The following is a 21,041-nucleotide window of genomic DNA, read 5'->3' as shown; positions in this document are numbered from 1 at the left end:
TTCAAACTCAGAATTCTTATATTTACAATATTAATGAGGTAAATATTTCTCAGAAATATTTATTTCCCCCCATAACTGAATAAACAAGCTGTTCTCAGAGGAGGTTTAAGTCCCCAGAACACTGTTTGAAGATAGGAAGGTGGCAGGGTCCGCCACATATAAACAAAGTTAAACAGTATGAAACTGTGTTTTCTTCTGAGGTCAGATTGTTTATTCAGATTATTCAGACATGAAAACAAAGAGAGTTTGTTTATTTAGTTTGTTAGGCATAAAAATCAGTCAATGAAGGTCTTTCTCTTCTAATTAAAATGTAATCCCCAAAACTTCAGAGTGCACCTTTAATTTACCTTTTTATTTATTTCAGTCAGTAAAAATAAAGTTCTTATTATCACTGATAATAACAAAAGAACTAATATATGATCTGAGCAACAATAATGTGAAAACAAGTTTTGTGCTCATGTGCACTATCTATCGATTTTCTCCAAGAGTCATTTGTCAAACAAACATGACCCTTTGAGGATAGAAAATGTCAAGGAATCAGGAAACAAAAGCATTAGACGAGCCTCCAACCTCCTTATCTGCTGGAGGTGGATTTACCAGCAGCAGATAAAATGCAAGTCACGCACTGTTAAGCCCTAAATGCTGATAAGAAATCAGCCACGAGGGCAAGGTTTATTATTGAGATTTATCATCAACACCGAAAGGTTATTTAATACTCTCTCTCTCTCTCTCTCTCTCTCTCTCTCTCTCTCTCTCTCCATTAAACCATCAATAAACAAAAACATTAAAATTATTCATTTAATTCATAAAGGCAACATATTTGTGTTTCTTGGTGTCGATCTTTTGTCTACGTTTCGTATTTCAGTGTATTTCCAAGTTAAAATAGAGGCTAAATGAATGAAAATAAATCAGATCAGTCAAAGAAGTCCTCGCCTTCTGTTTACCACTTTTGACATTCATAGTTGTTGTTTTTTAACTTTATTTATATATTTGTTCTTTGACTTGCCACTATCCTGACTGATCAGAGCAGCAAACACACTGAGGGGAAGTTTACATGTTTAACATCCACAGGAACATCATGCAACAGCGCCTTCCTGTGGAGATAGGTGGTACTATCATGCTCATTAAAGGACAGACTCACATTTTCTTCAAGTCTGTCTTATGTTAAACAATACTTACATGCCCACATGAATATTTAAAGCTTTAATCTTTGTTTTAATTGTTCCTCTTGTCCATACTAGCCATCTCCTGTGAGCCATAACAGTGTGACAAAGGGACAGCCCTTTAGTAGTCTGTTATCACCCACTGAGTTTATAAAGTTGCATGACATCAGGTAACTCCCAGCATAACTCCAACAGTGTACACCTGACTGGAGGTCTAATCAGATCACAGTGATCGACAACACCTGTGTGGGTGTGCAGAGCCTTTAGTTTGCAGTGTAAAGTAATTACACCTGTCACATTATTAAAAAGGAGTAAAATGTACAATATACTACTCAAAATCAGTTAGGGATATTGGGATATGTGTGCAAGAATTTTCACAAAACACAAAACAGAAATTCAGATATGTCACAGAATAAACAAATAAAACATATCCCAATATCCCTAACTTATTTTGAGTAGTGTGTCACTGAAATGTAGTGAAGTAGAAATACAAAGTTGCATAAAATGGAGATACATTAGTAGCTAAAGTAAAATTACCTCATTTAGTTACTTTCCACCACTTCTGAACTCAAGTGTCAGTTGACTTCTCTGGACATTTGAGACGTTACATGCCACTCATCAGCCATGACACATAACACATAAATAGTCTAATTAGATTTAAAATGTCTCAATCATATAATTTAAATGGGCACTGTGTAGTTTTGGAGAAGAAATGCAAACTCAGAATTTTTATATTTACAATATTAATGAGGTAATAATACAAACTCAGAAATATTTATCTTTTCTGTAACTGAATAAACAAGCTGTTCTCAGAGGACAATAAGGTCCCCAGAACACTGTTTGAAGCTACAGAGGTGGCAGGGTCTGCCACATATAAACAAAGTAAAACAGTATGAAATTGTGTTGTCCTTTAAGGTCAGTTTGTTTATTCAGTCCTGAAAACAAAGAGAGTTTGTTTATTTAGTTTGTTTAGGCATAAAAAAAAATCAGTCAATGAAGATCTTTCTCTTCTGATAAAAATGTAATCCCCAAAACTACAGAGTGCACCTTTAAAGTAATGATTAACATGTCTGACATTCATAACAAAGGTGAAGAGGGTGAAAATTTTCAAGTTTTGAAAAAATGTGTGAAGACTTTTACAAGAAACTAATAATATTGTTCATTCCCATTCATTTTAGTTTAGTTTAGTTTAGTTTATTTTCTTCTTTTTGTAAAACAAGAAAATGTAGGAAAAAATGTCAATAAAAGTAAAATACATGTGAAGGTAGTAAGAAACCCATTACGGACTCATCTGAAAAAACCTCACCTCAGATAAAGAGAAAAAAAAAACAGTGTTAAATAAAACACACATAACTTTTACATGCCCAATCACATTATAAGTTATGAAAGCTGCTAATGGAAGAAAACGACACCAAAATTAGTCATTACAAAATCTTTGTGACATCATCAGTCTCAGTTTGTAAGTGGACAAAGACATTAAATCAGTTACTAAGTACAAGTTTGTATTCCTTAAATAAACTCCAAGATATTTTAACGAGTACTGTCCTCGAGATGTACGGTACATCTGCAGGTAAAGGTTATTTACTTGTTTAGTTTTATGAAAATGAACTTGAGACTTCAAAACAAAGAACTTTTTGAAACTTTGTGGCAAGTCTGCTTCCCTTTAAAGATAAAGGTGCATATTTGAAGAATATAAGAAGAAGAATATAAGAAGAATTAATATCAAAGATAGCCAGTACACTTCAAGAAAATGGAGAATAATGTTATGAAGATAGATGGGAAAAGTTCTTGCCCATACAATAGCACAGTAAAACATTAACATTAGCTTTCATAGGCTGGTTATGAATAATATCTGTATAATGTTTATCGTTTGCTGGGATGTAAATACTGACCATTTTACAACTTGTAGCAGGCTCGTCTTCTTGGCAGCTCAGAGTGAGGCCCGTGACAGGTTACTGTCAATCTGTGCTGCCTCAAATTCGCTGCAGCAGCAAGTTTATTGCGGACATGTCTATATACAGACTGAGCCTGGAGGCTATAGGCTAATCACTGTGAATGAAACACACAACAGCCAGGCTTAGCATCCTGGAAACTCACATTCAGCAAAAAAAAAAAAAAATCTGTTCACTGGACATCGTTCAGCTACAGTATGGGCTCCTAGTGTTATGAACTCTTTAGAGAAAGTTGAATGTAGAGATTCAGTGTTTGACCAGGTGGATGAAGTGCATCACAACATACACTGTTTCCTGTAATTCTGCTGTATTAATTTTATTTTGTCCCGTATTTTTAATTCTACATTAGAGAGTTTAAAACGTGAGCGAGGGAAACAAATTAAACAGAAATCTCCTGATTGTGTGCTTATTGTGTTTGTGATGTTTATCATGGCCCAATATCACATGCGCCTGTGATAATTGCACCTGTTACATAAACTAGAAGTATGTTGGTTTATCTATGGGTGTGGTGACCATCTTTATTTTTTGGTTTGGAGTCTGTGTAACCCATAGATCCCAAATTGATTTGAAATGGTGTTAAAAACACTTTTTTAAGTGCACATCCTGTCTGAGGTGGGTACACGAGGTCTACCTTGCCTTGAGGGTATAAATAACGTCTTTTCGAATCAATTTAGGATCTCTGACTTCGCATTAGAATATTATCAATAGTGCACAAACTCTTCATATTACACAAATGATTGTTGAGTTCCTACACACGTTATTATTTTCTGGAAGTCCATCACCAAAGTTTTCTAAAAGGTAGATTGACAACTGGCTGAGAGACGGTTTTAGTGCTTGTTTTTTATTAACAAACAGAAAAGTACAACATGGCAATGCAGATAACAAACATATATCATCTTAACACAAAATATACATTTCTTTATAGCAGGATGTTATGAATACAACGTCCCTCTGCCCTCCACTTTAATACACTATAGTCCAGAATATTTGGATTGAAATTGTACTTGCAAAGGGTCAAATATAGAATAATTGACCAATTTATGAGGAAAAAGTGTGAACTTTGTGTTACTACAAAGTGTCTCCACTCTGTCTTTATAATTTTTTCTTCAGTGTCATTCCTCCAAGCTTCTACACTTTCAGATAAAACATGGGTATGAGAAAATAACCGTGCATAAAAAAATAGAAATCCGGTCTTTCAGCAATGCAGGATTTTCAGGCCAAAACATGTATCAATCCATTTTGAATCCATGAATTAAAAAAATTCATGTTAATAACTAGTTTGTTGACATTGGCATTGTGTCCTCATTGTTTGGGGTCCCACAGATCCCACTGCTGCATCTGCAAAATAATGATAAATCAACCTTTTTAAAAAGAAAATAGTAACATTTTTTTCCTTTTTTCTTCTTCTGAATATTTGAAAAGTATGTAGAGATATATTAAAGGAGTAACTCTCCCTTTTGACCCAAAACATGTCACGCACATTTGACGAAGGTGACAACATACAGAAATGACCACAAACCATTGTTATCACAGCAGATTGTGATATTTTTGTATGTGTTAAAAATAACCAAAGATATGGTTCTTTTGTTTGCCACAAAGTTATTCACATACAAAGAAATGTATAATATCTTATTCTTCAAGGTGGTGTTACACATATTTGAGGTTTAATAGATCAAACTGCTACTCAGACCTCTTAATAACAAGCTGTGTGCCTATGAAACTCCAAATTCAAAGTTTTAAAACTGAGCTCTTTGAACAACAAACAGGAGTAAGGTATTATTTAATTATAAGGTATTTTAAATGTTGCTTCGTTAGTGAAAGCCTGCAGAAACATCACAGCTTCCCAATTATATTGGCAAATCAAATTCCAAGACTTTTTTGAGTTATATTGGAAATTTCATGACTAAAACTACCTGAAATTCTCAAGTTAAAGTTGATTTCGGTTGTCTGCTCCTTTGAATGTATTGCATAGATCAACTAATCCAGGGGTTTGCTTCTCATGTGCAAATGTTTGATACTGAACCTCATTCTAAAATATCTAATATATCTTAAACTGTAACCTGATCACCCACATCAGGGTTAAACAGCAGACTGATTCTCATCTCTGTAATAAATGACTCCTCTGTCAGGTTGTCCTGACATGATAAGAAACTTGATTTTTACGACTCTTGCCTCTCTGCACACATCCACATCTTTTACCTCAGTGTTCTCTCTCATCCTCTCAGCCTGCTCACTGCTCAGGCCACAGAGCCAGGCTGCATCAATCCCCTCCACAAAACAACCACAATAAGACCGGAAAGAGAGGACACGTCTAAAAAAATAAAAGCCCAAAGCGTGCCGACTAGATCAGAAACTATAGATGTGTGGTAGAAAGGAGCCTCTTCAAGATGGTCTGTGTTTCATCGTTTCTGAGTTTATATCAGTTTCGCAGAGCTCAGTGTTATTTTTTCATGCTTCTACTTCATCCCAGGTTCTTATTTTGAAATTTCCGAGCGGTGCTTCCTTTTCGCTCCGGCTGGCTTGACGCTGCACGGAGGCAACCCATGATCGCAGACTCAACACGCATCCTCACACCACTGACCTGAGCTTAGCTGTGTCCTGCATGTGTGTGCATGTGTGTGCGTGTGTGAGCGGGAGTGTGAGTGATCCCCAGAAACCAGCAGCAGGATGGAGGATCTCAAGGAGAACCTGGGAACTTTGGATTGACGCCCGGGGATAACGCGCGGCTCGGCCTGAACCTCACCGGGGTTTCTCGTGGATTTATATATTTGGATGTTGTCTGTTTCCCCCTTTTCCCTTTTTCTTCTAGGCAGTGGGAATTTACGCTTGGCTTACAACTCCTCTATTATTTGTGGCGTGCAAGATGCCATTCGCCAAAAGGATTGTGGAGCCGCAGCTTCTGTGCAGGCACCAGATCCCCAACGATGAAGGTCTGCTTTTCGAGGACCTGTGTGCCATCAGTAACGTGGTTCTGTCCCGGACCTTGCGACAGCTGTCCGACCTGGCCCGACACGCCTGCTCCTTATTTCAGGAGCTGGAGAACGACATCATCAGCACCAACCAGCGGGTCTGGGTCCTCCAGAACAAAATAGGCCAGATACAGCAGACCGCCAGTGCCCTAGACCCTAAAAAGGAGGCAGTGCGTAAGTAGAACACCACAAGTGTATAAACCCAGTGTTTAAAAAAAAAAAAAAAAGAAGAAGAAGAAGAAAAAAAAAAGAGGAAGAAGAAATCCTCTTCTGATTTTACACTTGAGCAATGTGTGATTTTTATTCATTCACGTCTTACATGTTCATGCTTCGAAGGGCGCCCACCTCAAAATTATTTTTACCCAGCTGCACGCACGCATGCACGCGGCCGCGCTCCCCCCCCCCCCATTGAAATGTGTCACACGGTTGCATTTGCACATTTGGCCATCCAGTAACATCGAGACGCGTTTTCACAGCGCAGGGTGCTGTTGACTGCTCATTCATTTGGCGGTCCAGACTCGGATGTGTGTGTGCGTGTGTCGACGAGGGAGTGGGGACGTGTGTGTGTGTGTGTGTGAGTGTGTGTGTGTGCTCACAGGCAGCGCGCGGAGAGGAGCGGAGGGGCGTGTGTTGCCGCTGCATTGGCTCAGCATCGCAGTCTCGTTACTGCGGGTAGCGCACACCTGAAGCATGTTCAGGCGGTGCGTTCAGGGCCACAAAAAAAGGGGGGCCGCCTCGCTCGTTCGGGGGTGTGAATATTTCAAGTTCAGCGTGGAGGGTGTGTTAAAAAAAGCCTCTTTTTGAGACGTGTGTGTGTGTGTGTGCGTGTGCGTGTGTGTTGGGGTTTTTCACAGGCGACTCCCCGTGCGCCAAACCCACCCTTTCCACATGCAGCGGCACCAACACAGCATCAATAATGAATCCAGATGTCGGTGTTGCGGGGGTAAATATGGACAGATCGGGACTAGATCTTCAGGGTATCGCTTAAAATCGCCTCACGTGAGAAATAAGCCCGATTGGCATCAATGAGAGTCGCTGCAATTCAATGTAACAGCGCGTTCTGTACGGCAGCTACATATTATTTATGTCCTCTGCAGTCCCTTCAGTGTGAGGCTTTTCATTCCAGACGATCCCTTTTAGTGCTTTCAGTCCGATTGTGTGCAGCTGGATTCATCACCGCTGTAGGTTATAATCTGGGACAATCAAAGAGCATTTTGGGGCCTAAAGCTACTGTAGGCTCATGCACTCCCTCTTTAGATTCACCCCCCAACCCCCAACAACAACACACACACACACACACACACATCAGAGCATATGTGTCAGCGAGGATGTCTTCATTGCATAAAACAGTAGGGTTGTTACTGTTTTGCTCTGTTTACTGCTGCTGTGTGAAGGATTGTTTGCATTTGGTCCAGCAGAAAGGGACACACTTGTATTTCTCATGCTGAATCTCACACTTCAAAAGTCTCCTCACGCAAACACTCACTCACTTCTCGCTATTCTGAACTCCTTAAACCTGCCAGCAACGATAAACCCAGAAAACCTGCCTGTCTGTTACACCTGTTGTGCTCAGAAAACCCTGAAATATTGATTTGTTGAGTGGATTGCGCCTCCACATCCCTGCAGCCAGTCGAGACATACAAGATAAGTAGGCTATCACATAGCACATGCTTTTCCATGAGTTTTGTGAATCTTAAACCAAAAACTAGTGAGCTCACCAATTAAGACATCTTTTGAGTGAACGCTTTTTTCTCGAGGCCGTTAGATAAATCTAGTGGGTTTCCCAGGTAGGAATTTAGAAAGAAAAATTAAGAAAAATGAAATTCTGATACATAAAATTATACTTATTTTTCAGAATTTTCTCTCATATTTTCTTCTCTCTCGTGAAAAGTTGTAGTTTTTACCTTTCAGACCTCTATATTCAAAAGGAACCATGCGAGAGGTTAAAATCCCTACTTATAAGTGTGTTGTCAATCAAAAATGTAGTCTAAGGCCTTTATCAGACTCTCAGCACAAACCAGTTTTTTGGCAGGAAAAACTGAAAGTCTGTCCTGCAAAACACATGAAATGCAATTTTTGCCAATCGGATCTAAGCCACAGTTGGCGGCGGTCTGAAATGAAATCTGTTTCGGATTTTTACAGATACGCCTCAGTGTGGACGCTCTGGCCGCTCAAATCAAATTTTGAAGTGTCTTTTGTTGTCTTTTTCAAAAGTCCTGTCTTCTCAAAATGATATTTATAAACAAACTATTTGTAACTGCAAAACCTCTGAGGGGAGTGTAAAGTGGACAGAATCCCGTTTTCTGTAAACACAATGGGTTAAAGATATATGTAGGAATTCTGCCTTCAAATATTTTAAATCAACTCGAACTTTGTTATGTATTTTGGCCCAAATGTTTTTCAAACTCAGAGAATTCCTCAAGTTTACTCAAGGCTGATTTGGCCACCTGTAGCTTCTTCCGGGCTAGGGCCAACAAAACTAAACTCAACATAGATAAAACTTTAAAACCTTACCTCATCTTTGAACATTTGTGCCTGAGTCACATCAAATAGATTTTCATCAGCAGTGGTAGTTGTTTGATGGTGTATTCCCCACAAACGAAGCGATCATTTGTGTTTATTTGGGTCACTCACGCAGTGTTTATCGACCCCAAAACAGCCAGATTTCTTACTACATTAGCCATAAGCTAACGTTAGTGAGCAACCTGCAACCTGCTGCAGTCAGGTTGATAAACAGGAGTGAAGATAATCCATTTTTTAATCACAAACGTTAAAAAGTAATCTCCGAGCTCTCCTTCCGTCGCTAAATGGCTCCAAGCAGAATCCGATGTGTTAATTCTCCAGAGGGGTGGCTCTCCCCCTGACTATCTAGGCAGCTCTGAGCAGCTGAGCAGCGGCTTTTCCCAGAACCCGGCCAAGTGTTAGTATCCAGACTTCACAACCCACCTGCATGGGTTGCTTTGGTAACAACATTGGCATCATTATCTATGTACGCTAATGGTGCGGCTATCCAACGCATAAGAATGAGAAATGCAGATCCATTATCCCGCTCTCCAAACAATCAAGCTGTCACGTCGCGAAACAGATCATTTATTTCAGTGTGACTACCAGTGGACGGTTGCTCTCTGTCTTGTCTGCTATAATGCTCTGCTAGTAGCCGCCTGGATTCTGCTGACACACTTCCCAGAGCGTCCTGCCTCAGACGCATTTGTAGAAATCTGGTTTGAATTGTATTTCAAACTCCCTCCGACTGTGGCTTGGATCTGATTTGCAAAAATCAAATTTCATGTGATTTTTGGCTGTCGAGACTTTCTATATTTTATCTGGATACAATCTGAAATGCAAAAAAAAACAGGTTTGGGCTGGCAGCCTCAGACATGTCCACCATTGGCCAATTGACATGTCGCTGCTTGCATCCATTTTTTTTTGTTCTATTTAGATTGTAACAGTACAATTCAACAATTATCAATCATATGTGGTACAAATGTCTAAAGGTTTGGTAATACAACACCTGGGATCTTTAGTCTAATTTGTATTTTGGCTGGTAGATGTTTAATTCAACACATTTTGGAGGGAAAATAAGATCAAATAAACCTTTATTAATCCCACAACAGGGACATTTGCAGTGCTACAGCAGCAAAGGGGATAGCGTAGTAGCAAAAAGCATCAGTAAAAAAGCAAGATATAAAAGATAAGTAAACAGACTCAACAACTGAATTCACATTATTGCACATAAATATTGATATTGCGCAGTTTAGTATACAAAATGAAAATACAAGTAAAATGAAAATAAAAGCAAAATTGAGAAAAGACTCTTTGGTTGTCTGTGTGGGACAGGGAGAGTCTGAGTCCTCTGTAGACCAATGCTCATACTTGGATGCCCACCAAAGTTTTGCTATTTTTATTCAGCTTTCAAAAGGGCTATTATCTTCTCTCTTGCTCTCAAATGGCAGCAATAACCCTGAGGAGCTGAATATCTCAGTGTGTACACACAGACTGAGATAAAATGTCAGTGACAACAGAGTTATCCTCACTTCAGTGTAGAGTGTATCAAGATTCAAGGCAGTCAATATGGAGCTAACTTGGATTGATCCTGAACATGGCAGTAGGCCGTGTTCAGATGGTGTTGAGACAGTTTTGTCTGTCACATTCTTGGAAAACAATGTGTTGTGTTGGATATCCATCCAAAACTTGTTTGAACAATCTGTTCTAGTAGTCATCTTTGAGCACTAGCAGTAGTAGCAATAGTAGCTATCTATCGACACATGGTGTTAACAGCCAAAGAGTCAAGTATAGTGCAACTTTCAGCTTGTTTGATGATTTTTTTCACTTTATTGCAGTGGTGCAGGGAAATGTACATGTTTCTTCCAATTCCAGTCTACATCATCATTTATTTTCTGATACCTAGCATCAAGTCTCAGATCATCAGTGCTAAATTTAGGACTTAATACTTTGGTAAAAACAAACATATAGCGGGATCCCTTGGCACAAAACTAAATTAAATGATCTACTGATATCCAGATTGTTTGTTAATTGATTGTCATTAAAAGTCCAGTTTGCAGAATTTAGTGGCATGTATCGGTGAGGTTACAGATTGCAACCAACTGAACACCCCTTGTCTCACCCTCCCCTCCGGTGGCATAAAGGGCCCTATTCAGAGCCAGTGTTTGGTTTGTCCGACCCGTGCCCTCTGTAAGTGAAAGGGCTTATTGTGAGGTAATGAAAACTCAACTATTCTTAGTTTCAGGTGATTATACAATAATGAAAACATAATTATGAATGTAAGATGCCCTTAAAGGTCGAGTGTGTAGGATTTAATTGTTTGGCAGGTAGTGAGGAATGCTGGTTATAGTTTTAGTGCCGCTTTGGGTGTCTATGGTGAAAAAGATATCAAATTTGTTATTACAGAAGTGTAAGAAGACTAGTGAGTATTTGTATTAGGGGGCTGTGGCCAGAGAATGTCCTGCACTTTTGCTTTTAAAGATAATAATTAAGCGCCTGTCAAAATAGTGGCAGCATGGTTTTCTGTTTATCGACTGGTTGAGTGGTAATTGTATCAGCGGTACTTTTCTTCAGGACTATGTATCATCACAGCCAACTGATGGCTGACCACCGTCCCAGCATTAGTCAGACATTAGACCCTAACATCATGAGAACAAAACCTCTGACAGGCTGCAGTCACTGGACCCAGAAGCTGTTGCTTACCTCCAAACACCAAAGACTTGTTTGGTTTTTCTACGTGTTACTGTAAGAACACAATACACATGTGGTGATCGTCCCACTTTTCCTCTAGCGTCAAAATTTTTGTTTTTTATTGAACCATCTTGACAACTATCACATAGATTGCTGATTGGTACGGACACTCATGTCCTCCAGAGGATTAGTTGTACGAACTTTGATCAGCTAGTTGCATCATCAAGTCAAAATATGTTACATGTTAAAAATAGCAAATTTAGTTATAATGCACCTTTTGTCTGGTGTGACCAGGAGGCTAGAATTGAGTGGTAATCAACAACACAACAACTGCACGGCATCCATTGCTCAGTATCTGGCCTTGTTATTTGTCGTTGCATAATTATATTTTGTTGCGTAGATTAAGCTTAATTACTTACATGTGAAACTCTGCTAATACTCGTGAGTTCAGGGGCAAAATTACACACAGCATACACCAACTCATGGCACTGCACGCATGCATGCACACACACACACACACACACACACACGGTGGAATGGATTTTAATGTGAAAATATTGGTCTGCAGCAAATATATTGTTCTGCTCTGGCAACACTGGCTTTTCCTGGTATGCCATTAAAGCAAATTTGACTTTGAATTTGAATTTGAGAGTGTATGGCCTGTGGCAGCGGGGGGACTGCTCTATCTCACTAGTCTGCATAGTAACAGGAGAGAGAGGGAGGCCTGCTTTAACCTTTCAGCTGAGTCAATCTCTCTCTCTCTCTCTCTCTCTCTCTCTCTCTCTCTCTCTCTCCCTCGCTGGTCATACGTTTAACTCGGTATCTTTTCTAGAAGAACCAGCATTTTCTTTTGCACGCATCATACTGTTGAAACTGTTTGTTGTGGACCAAATGAAAAGAGAGGAGGATAGAGAGAGACTGAGAGCCAACAGTGCAGTGTGTGAGCCTCAGTGGTGTGGAAGTAAATGTGTTTTTTTCTGTCTCTCACTTGCAAACACAGAAAAGCTCCCGCAGTAAAAGCAGATGTAGAGACATATTTACCAACTTTATATTGTGCATCTGGCCAACAGGCTCATTCTGTTCAGTGCTTGTTTCTCCGTGTGGTTCACAGATCTGATTTCAACCACACAAGGCAGGTTAGGATGCACTCTGTCCAGGCACATCTTGTCTGTCTCACACCTAACCACACACACACACACACACACACACACACACACACCAAGAGCATCAATTCAGATGTTTTCCAAATCCAATATGTGTGATGATTTATGAGCTCTTGTGTGTCTCTCACAGCTTCTTCAATGTCTCTGCCTCTGCCTCCATCTGTCTTTCTCTCCATCTATGCATATCTGTGTCCATTCTCCTCCTCCTCCTCTCCATCCATACCTCTTCCCTCACTGGCCTACTTTCCCCACCATCATCTGCATGGAGAGACTTCTGCCTCTTGACAGCATATTTAATGTTTAATGCACTTTGATTTCCACCCAGACACTTACAAGCCTGAGAGGAGAGGAGGAAGAAAGTTTAATAACAGAGTGAAAAGGGGAGAGACAGAGAAAGATAAGGGAAGGCCATGGTTGTAACGGCTTCTGATGTGAAAGGAGAGGAAAAAATACATTCTGAAAATGGAAAATGTTGACAAGAATATTAAAGAGAAATGCCCCTTTTTTGGTTTTAACATGCCAACACTTAGAGTCTACAGCCATGCTAGCCATGTCACACTGCTATTTAACAAGTAATGTTTACCATATTCACAGTACTCGCCAATTAACACCAAACACTAAGTATAGCTGAAGCTGATGGGAATGTCGTTTTTCCAACTATTTATAACCCCCAATTAGATTTGGTAGAGTTCTGCCATGACATTAATGGTGCTGTCATTATGGATGGGAAAAAATACTGATATGGAAATATATCATATCGCTTCATCTTGCAATACACTAGCATCAAATGTCCATATTTTTATTGAAACAATCAGCTGTTCTCAACAGATTCCCCTGGAAATTTGACTTACCAGAGTCACTACTTCATTACTCATTGTGGTGTAAACTACTGAGAGATTAATTTACACAGAATTTAGGAAGCTGTCCTGCACTTCAGTTTGACAGTTATTGTAATGTAACATTAGATGATTGTCTTGCTATGTATCAATTATCGCAGAATAGTTGTATCGTGATACTACTGCAATTAAGTGGAATGTATTGTGTATAGTATCGTATTGTGATTTACTCCGTCACCCCTTTTTTGACCAAGGTGTGGGCCACTGCATAGATCACGGCGGATGCTCGGTGTAGAGGCTCCATGCAACTGTAAATCAGCCTTAACAAGTGGATACCAGACAGTGTCCACTCACTTGGTGAAAATTCTTTGTCTGGTAACTGACCTCTTTTCCAGGTTGAGGTGTCCTTTCAACACTTTTACAGACATTATAATGGTGATATATAGGTAAAAAGCTTTTTGGGCTGCATGGCATTTTTTCAATAGAGTACAGAGAGTGGCTACTGGGACAAATTGGCATCAAGGCTGTTTGACAGCACTGAATCAAGCTCTCCCAATATATTCTTGCCCACAGACAGTCAGCTGTAGCCCAACAGTAAACAACAGGCGCTACAGGGACCTTCAGTTGTTACCAATAGTGGGCCTAAAGCACAATACTCAAAAAGTTTAATCCCCTTCATATCTTGTGCAACTTCTATGGCAATATGCTCATTAGATTTTCAGATTTTATTTGTACATTTTAGCCTGGGGGGGTCCAAGCCCTTAGGAGTAGTTCTGATGTAGAGGCCATCATCTTAACTTCAATAAGAACCATTAGGCCAATTTTTTAAAAGAGACCATTCATTCACGTGGGCAGTGAGCCACTCTGCCATGGTAGGACACTGACTTCTGTGTGCACTGGATGAGCAGCTTTAACTAAAGTGAAAAGACACCTCATTTAATGTTTAATACATGCATGGGAGTATCCGAGTGAAAGTGGCTCATCCTCTGGTGAGCATGAATGTACTCATTAGTGTGATTAAATGATCGCACTAACACAGCATATGTGTTGATCATTTTGAGACAACTCATCAACAGTGTAAAGATAACATGTCAAAAAAAGAGAATGAAGGTAGGAAAAGCTCATGGAAGGGAGGAATTATTATCTTTATTACATATTGATCAAGAATACTAAAGTTGGGTAATCTTGCCTTCTATCTCTGTATTTATTACCCATCTTGTTTTGTTGTGTTTATAATGACAGAGTAAGAAAGAGAATCACACAAACTTCCTCAACTAAATCAAAGCATATGGTCAGCATATGTCCACTTAGGTTACCACAGAAACATGTGGGCATGACATGTGGGGAGGTCACGAGAGGGATGTGATGACATTGCGTGCGCAGAGATGTAAACCTACACTGTTGCACATTTTATTATTATGAGCACAAGACAACAGAGCACCCAGCTGCAGCTCTGCTTGATTTACACACAAACACTACTCTCTAATGTCATGGAGAGTAAAAATCATCACTACAAATTTTCTGTTCTCATGGCCCAATTACCTCTATGCTAATTTTGGCTAAAGTGATTCCACCGCCTCATATACAGTAACATGCACACACCGAGTTGACATGCTTTCAGATACAGTAAGACTTCCACGACCAGCAGGTAAACACTCACATAGCAATTCACACAAACACACTTGCACATGAAAATACACACTCGCACAAGGGCATCGCATGCACGCACAACCCGCTGAACTCTATCGAGCCCCTTCTTTCGGTCTCTCATGTTATCATTTGAAATTCCGCTTTAAGTGCCCCTGTCTCTGTTGCTGTTGCAGCCTGCTATAAAACATGCATGCAGTGCAGAACCGCTTGGTCTGTACATCACAGCACTCGGCCGGCTGGATGGTTGGCGTGCTGGCTTTGTGGAGATGATTCCTCGTCTGTGAAAGCTGGCCTCTGGCTTTTTTATGTTGTTGTAGTTCTGCTATAGCTGAGCAGCTTTGCCAGAAATAAACAAAACCACCTCAAATTTTGGCTCATATCATCAAGGACAGAATATTGGCCCTATGCAAACTGTGTGGTAAAATACATTAACATGAAAACAGGTATATGTATCATTGTTAAATTTATTGTTATGTGTTGATATCACATCATAATTACCCTTATTCTTCATATCTGAAAAATGTATAATGAAGGTCTGCTATAAGATATGATAATTAATATATATTTAAATACGTTCCTGTCGCTTTAAAGGGGCCTCATGCAGCAATGTATTAATCACTTTTTACTGGCCATGTGTGAGTGGATTGCGACGTGATGTGAAAAATGAGACCTTCCCCGCCTCTCTCGGTCGCCTATACAAGCGTATGGACACGTTTTTTTGTATATACTGTACATGTTTTCATCTACATGGGTTTTGTGTACATGCATAGAGAAACATTCATGGTCTATTTCAAGTCTACAGTCGACAAGGCATTTTGAAAAAAAACCCAAATCTAAATTGTGCTCATAATCTTGAGAGAGTGATTGCAAATGTACTTTAAAATGACAGAATCAGGTGCTGGTGACACTTTTTTGCTTTACACTTGTTTCCTTGTAAAACTTGACACTACAGCTCAGTAGTGCTGCTCCGTTTAGTGTGTCTGTGTGTGCATCCAATATGTCTTTCCATGCATAAATGCCTCCCTGATGTGTGTGTGCACATTTGTATGTCAGCCTCCTGTGACATGCTAAACTGAACTGTCCTGAACTGCTGTCATCTCTGTCTGGAGACCCCATCATCATCACTATTCCCCCAAAAACCTTTGACAGATGGCTGGGGACCAAGAAAAAAAAAGGGAAAAAAATGCAACTCAGCAATCTCTCTGGGTCAGTGTGTGTGTGTGTGTGTGTGTGTGTGTGTGTGTCCGTCAGTGTCTGTGCACTGAGTGGATGTCTCTGTAATGTAGTGACTCCAGCATGTAGCATAGTGTTCAGTGCTCTAATTCCAGAAGCAGCAATGAGTAACTCTTGTCCTTGTGTAATATTACGTAACAATAGACTTCAAGAGTCACTGCACTCAGGGGCAAAGAAACTGACAGCATATACATAGATGTTGTCTTTTCTTTAGGAAATACCACATTTACACAGTCACTAATGGTTTGCACTTTGCAACAAGAGTGTATCTAGTGTTTAAACAATCTAATTATTATTGGCTACAAACTTGTTTGTTCCATGTTGGCAAACAAATGAAACTGTTGGTGATCACGACCTCCTCTGAGTTAGCTATTTGAACTATGGCTTTACTTGAACTGTAAACAATGTTTACACATGTCTCAATGTGAATAATAGTATTCAAGGGAGCTAAAACAATTAATTGATCAACCGAAAGTTAAACAGTCAATTTTTTAAATTGTCAACAGAATATCTTCATGTTTTGGACTGTCAGTTGAGAAAAACTTGTAGATCTTTGAAGACTCTTCAGCCAATGAAAAAGATGCTTGGAGGTGTGCCAATTGGGCCGGTACTGGCCAATATAGACATTGACAACAAAGACTGAGATATGTACCTGAGTTCTAGTTGACTGTCAGATGGTATATCTCGGCATTAAAATGTCTGAAAAAAGGCTTAAATGTGTTTGTTTACACAGAGGGAGAAACAATCTGACAGTGTCACCAATTGTGGGGTACAGCAAGGGGGTTCAGGATGCAGTGGGCTTGTTCAAGCTAAAATGATGTGTTAAAGAAGTATTTTGCGAAGAAGAGTAGAAAAAAAGGGCAAATATTGTTGAAATTGGTGCTACGTGACCAGAGAAAAAGGCGCGTGATATTACCTTTTGCTCGAAAGGTAGAAAACCTACAAAAACCAGAAGGCACTGTGTTGCACTGCACCAATAAACACTCCCACTGCTGGTGATGTATTCCAAGTTGGGTGGTACTCGGTTTTGGCTCTGGGAGCAGTGTAGAGACATAATGGTTTGGTTTATAGTTTATCAGCAGTACCTAGTTTATACAGTTTGTTCAGAGTTTGGTCAGACGCCCCTCACTCGATCCAAGACATAGAGGGACGACAATCTCTGGGTACAGGCAGAATCGATAGCTTGTATTTACTACCAAAATTGTAGTGATACAAAGCTGGTTGAAAATAAGTAAAGTTCCCATTTAAGTTGCTCTTTGGCTAACACCTAAGGATTAAACAAAGATACTGAGATCAGTCATCTGATCCACTTCGCAGTACCTGGCTGAGATCTTACCACTTCATCACCATAACACCTGAACGTGTGGTGACAAAAAGTGTCACTGCCCCTGATATTGTTTCAGCTTTAGCTTTAAACCAAAACTCCATTCAGAAAGTATAATTAACTTTAAATGAAAGCCTGTAAATGAAAGCATTTTTGAATTGAGATATATTTACAGTATTGTGGAAAGCCAAACAGTTATAGTAGACAGACAAATAGACTTTCATTCTCTTCATCTCCCTCCCTCACTCACTCAGTGATTTCCTCTCAGCATCCCAAGAAAGTCCCACGCAGAGGCTCTCACAGACGGACGTTTTTGTACTTCACAGGGGTGCTGTTGGCAAAGAGCAGTCATGTTAAAACAGAGATAAAAAAGAGAGATGCAGAAGAGACCGAAAAGAAAATACGAATATGTGGAAAAATGGAGTTTGTGATGAGTGAGCACAAAAGAAGGACCAGTTTTTGTTCATCTAAACATAAGACACATGAACTCCATGAACTTAAGCCTGATTATCTTTGTTTCTTACACCAGATTAGTTAAATTCACACACTGGAACTTGTACCTACAGGTTTTTGTAGACGTAGTTATTTCTCTATTGGCTCAGCAGGACTGTTAATACTACCCCTATAGCTGGAATGACCCGAGCTGTCAGTTGTTGTAGCCTGGTATTAGCAGATGACAAAAATGGGATGGGAAGCCAATTATATCAATAATGTTGTGACCATGTGCTTGAGCAGGGTTCAGAATATGGACAGCAGAGATTATGAGTATCAGCTGGGGATTTAGGGGCAAAGCATGGAAGGTTGAGATGATTTTCAACGGACGAGCTTCTGGATGGACTTAGTCAACTCTCAGCATAAGATGGAAACAGATGGAGTCAGAAAAAAGCTTAGGAGGGGTTGTCTGCTGCTTGTTTTAAGGACTGAGCTGCTCTTAAGGAGTTCCTTAGAAACAGATTGTCTTTTGTAAGAACCTTAGTGTGCCGTAAAGAAGAGCCAGGCTAATTGGACTACTAGCAACCCCTGCCATGAAAGGTCAACACGCTCACCATGCTGTGAAGGCATGTGTGTTTGTGTGTGAGAGAGCGCATGTTGTGCAGCTGTACAGTTTGTGAACACGCATTGTGGATTTAACAAAATTTTAAACACGCTTCTTTCCAAATTACAAAACAAATCTGTGCTCGTTAAAGAAACTTGCGATTGGTTGAATTCCACGGCTGATACAGTGTATTAAGGCGAGGTAAATTAATCCAATTTCACAGCGGGCTGGTGAGAGGTGAGGACAGCCGAGCCAAGGCTGCACTAATTAGCCATATATCTGTCACTATCAATTGTATCAGCGAGCCTTCCAAAGCCAACCACTTTCTTCTGCATCGCACACAAACACAGGCATATATGTACACACACACTTACACACACACACTTACACACACATGCACTGATCCCAAACAGGCACTTCCTTTTATGAAAAACCTCTGATATCAGGATACCCATTCCTGAGCCCCACACAAACGCTGCAGTGAGGACTGACACAATAGTGTGAGTATGTACTGTGTGCAGGCTTTGCATGCTCGTTGTATGTCCTGCTTGATGAGCGCGCTAATGTACCTCTGGATGACAAGCCAGAGATGCGTTAGCTAAACGCTGCAGGCAACCACAGCTGTTACAGAGGAGAGGAGGGGAGGGGAGGGGAGGGGAGGGAAGAGGAGAGGTTAGGTGAGGATATTAGGGGGAAATGATTGACTGGAAAAAAAACTGTTAAGCTGTACAGTAAGGTCAGAGATGTACTCGCTTTTAACTGCACATTTGCGTGCGCAGAATGGCTGCCTCGCGAATCCAAAACATGCTCATGATAGTAGATCACTGTCGCTAAAAAGCGCAGGTTGATGGCAAGCCAGTTGAAAAGCGAGTATTTCTCCAGCCTAACAAGACTAAGAGTCTACAGATACGCTAGCAGCTCTGTGAGGGTGTGCTTGGACACTAATGCCAACATGCCTGCAGTGACGATGTAAAAATGCTGATGTTTAGCAGCTACTGTCTTTACCATGTTCATCATCTTAGTTTAGTGTGTTAGCATGCTAACTCTATCCTACAGCTGATGGCCTTAAAGGGCCTCTGTTGTACTTTTATGTTGTGCTGAAAGCTTGTCGTTTGTTTATGTTAGCAGACTCCATTTCGAAGCTAATGTTAGCTACTGTTGCTCTCTGTTAGCGCAACAGAGAGAGAGAGACAACTTAAACAAAACGTCCACAGGCTTGTATAGGCAACCAAGAGAGAACAGAAGGTCCCATTTTTTATACGTGATGTTTCAATCCGCTCACATATGCCCATTAAAAAGGGGATTAATACTTGTTAATTGCTTCAAATCTATATATAAAGCCATTTAAAAAAAAAGTTAAGGAATCACAACAGGGCCACCGATATTCTTGCTCATGCCCAAGACAAGATCATCTTCAAAGGCCAATATAGAGCTTTATTTTAAGGGGACAACTGACCTGGTGTTCACCAAAGGTATAACAGTTCATCCTTACTGGAACATGAATGTTTGAGCCAAATTTGAATGCAAATAATTTAAAAGTTGTCAAAAAAATTTCACTAAAAACCCCAATGTCAACGTGATCATGGGACTAGATGAAAAGTTGAGGGATCACCAAAGTCATTAAGATTCATCTGCAGACCATTCAGCACAAAAACATATGCCAATACATTTTCTGCTGGTGGCGCTAGCGGAAAAGTCAGGAGATTAGCAGAGTCATCTGCTGGGCACCATGAACATTTTCAACAAATTTCATGACAATCCATCCAATAGCAGTTGAGATAATTCAGTCTGGACCAAAGAGGCACAGTGATCATCGGGCCAACTGTCAGGCTAAAAAATGTAAGAATCATATCCACGGTGAGGAGAGGAGGGAGAGATAGTTGTTTTTCCAATATTATACAGTACTACTACTCCAGATACAACATGTGTAAAATAATTACAGTATCCTGACAGATTCTGCTCCCATTCTATGATCCAGTAATTATCACCACACAGTCGAATAATTACAGTAGCAAGAAATTACAATTAACCAATTGTGCGACTTACTGGGGACTTCCCAGCACTATTGTGTGTGTGTGTGTGTGTGTGTGTGTGTGTGTGTGTGTGTGTGCGTGTGCGTGTGTGTGTGTGCTTTACCCAGCAGATTACTCCACTGAGGCCAAGTCCCTACAGATGACATGTGATAGCAGATTAATAGCCTAACATATTAAAGTCACAATCCCTATTATTTCCCCTTGTATCAGTGCTTAATCAGTTAATATCTAACAGCTGAGGACTTCTTCACCACTCGCTGCTCCTCTGCGTCACCTTCAGCATAATCGAAAATTAATCACAGTAAATTGGCATGTGGTTGGTTTTTTATGTACAGTTGTTTTCCAGTTAAGGGCATTATGTAACTAAATGTGCGCTAAAATGTTCTTATTAAGGCAAATCAAGGCAAGTCTAGAACATTTCATACAAAAGGCATTTCAAAGTGCTTTACATAATGCATTGGAAATGAATGTCAGTTGTCGAATATCAGT

The 21,041-nt window shown here is 40.0% G+C and overlaps 1 protein-coding gene across 1 annotated transcript in view; it reads left to right on the top strand.

Moving 5' to 3' along the window:
• Positions 1-5,978: 5,978 nt before the first annotated feature.
• The window catches only part of nhsb (Nance-Horan syndrome b (congenital cataracts and dental anomalies)), a 52,496-nt gene continuing 37,433 nt past the window's right edge, over positions 5,979-21,041 (top strand). The window contains exon 1 of the mRNA XM_073464964.1: positions 5,979-6,258. Coding sequence (XP_073321065.1) covers positions 5,979-6,258 — 280 coding nt within the window. The remainder of the gene's footprint in view (positions 6,259-21,041) is intronic.

This window comes from Pagrus major, chromosome 4, assembly GCF_040436345.1.
Source record: "Pagrus major chromosome 4, Pma_NU_1.0".
NCBI classification, from domain to species: domain Eukaryota; kingdom Metazoa; phylum Chordata; class Actinopteri; order Spariformes; family Sparidae; genus Pagrus; species Pagrus major.
Note: the sequence above shows the minus strand (reverse complement) of the source record. Positions and strands in the feature narration are given on the sequence as shown.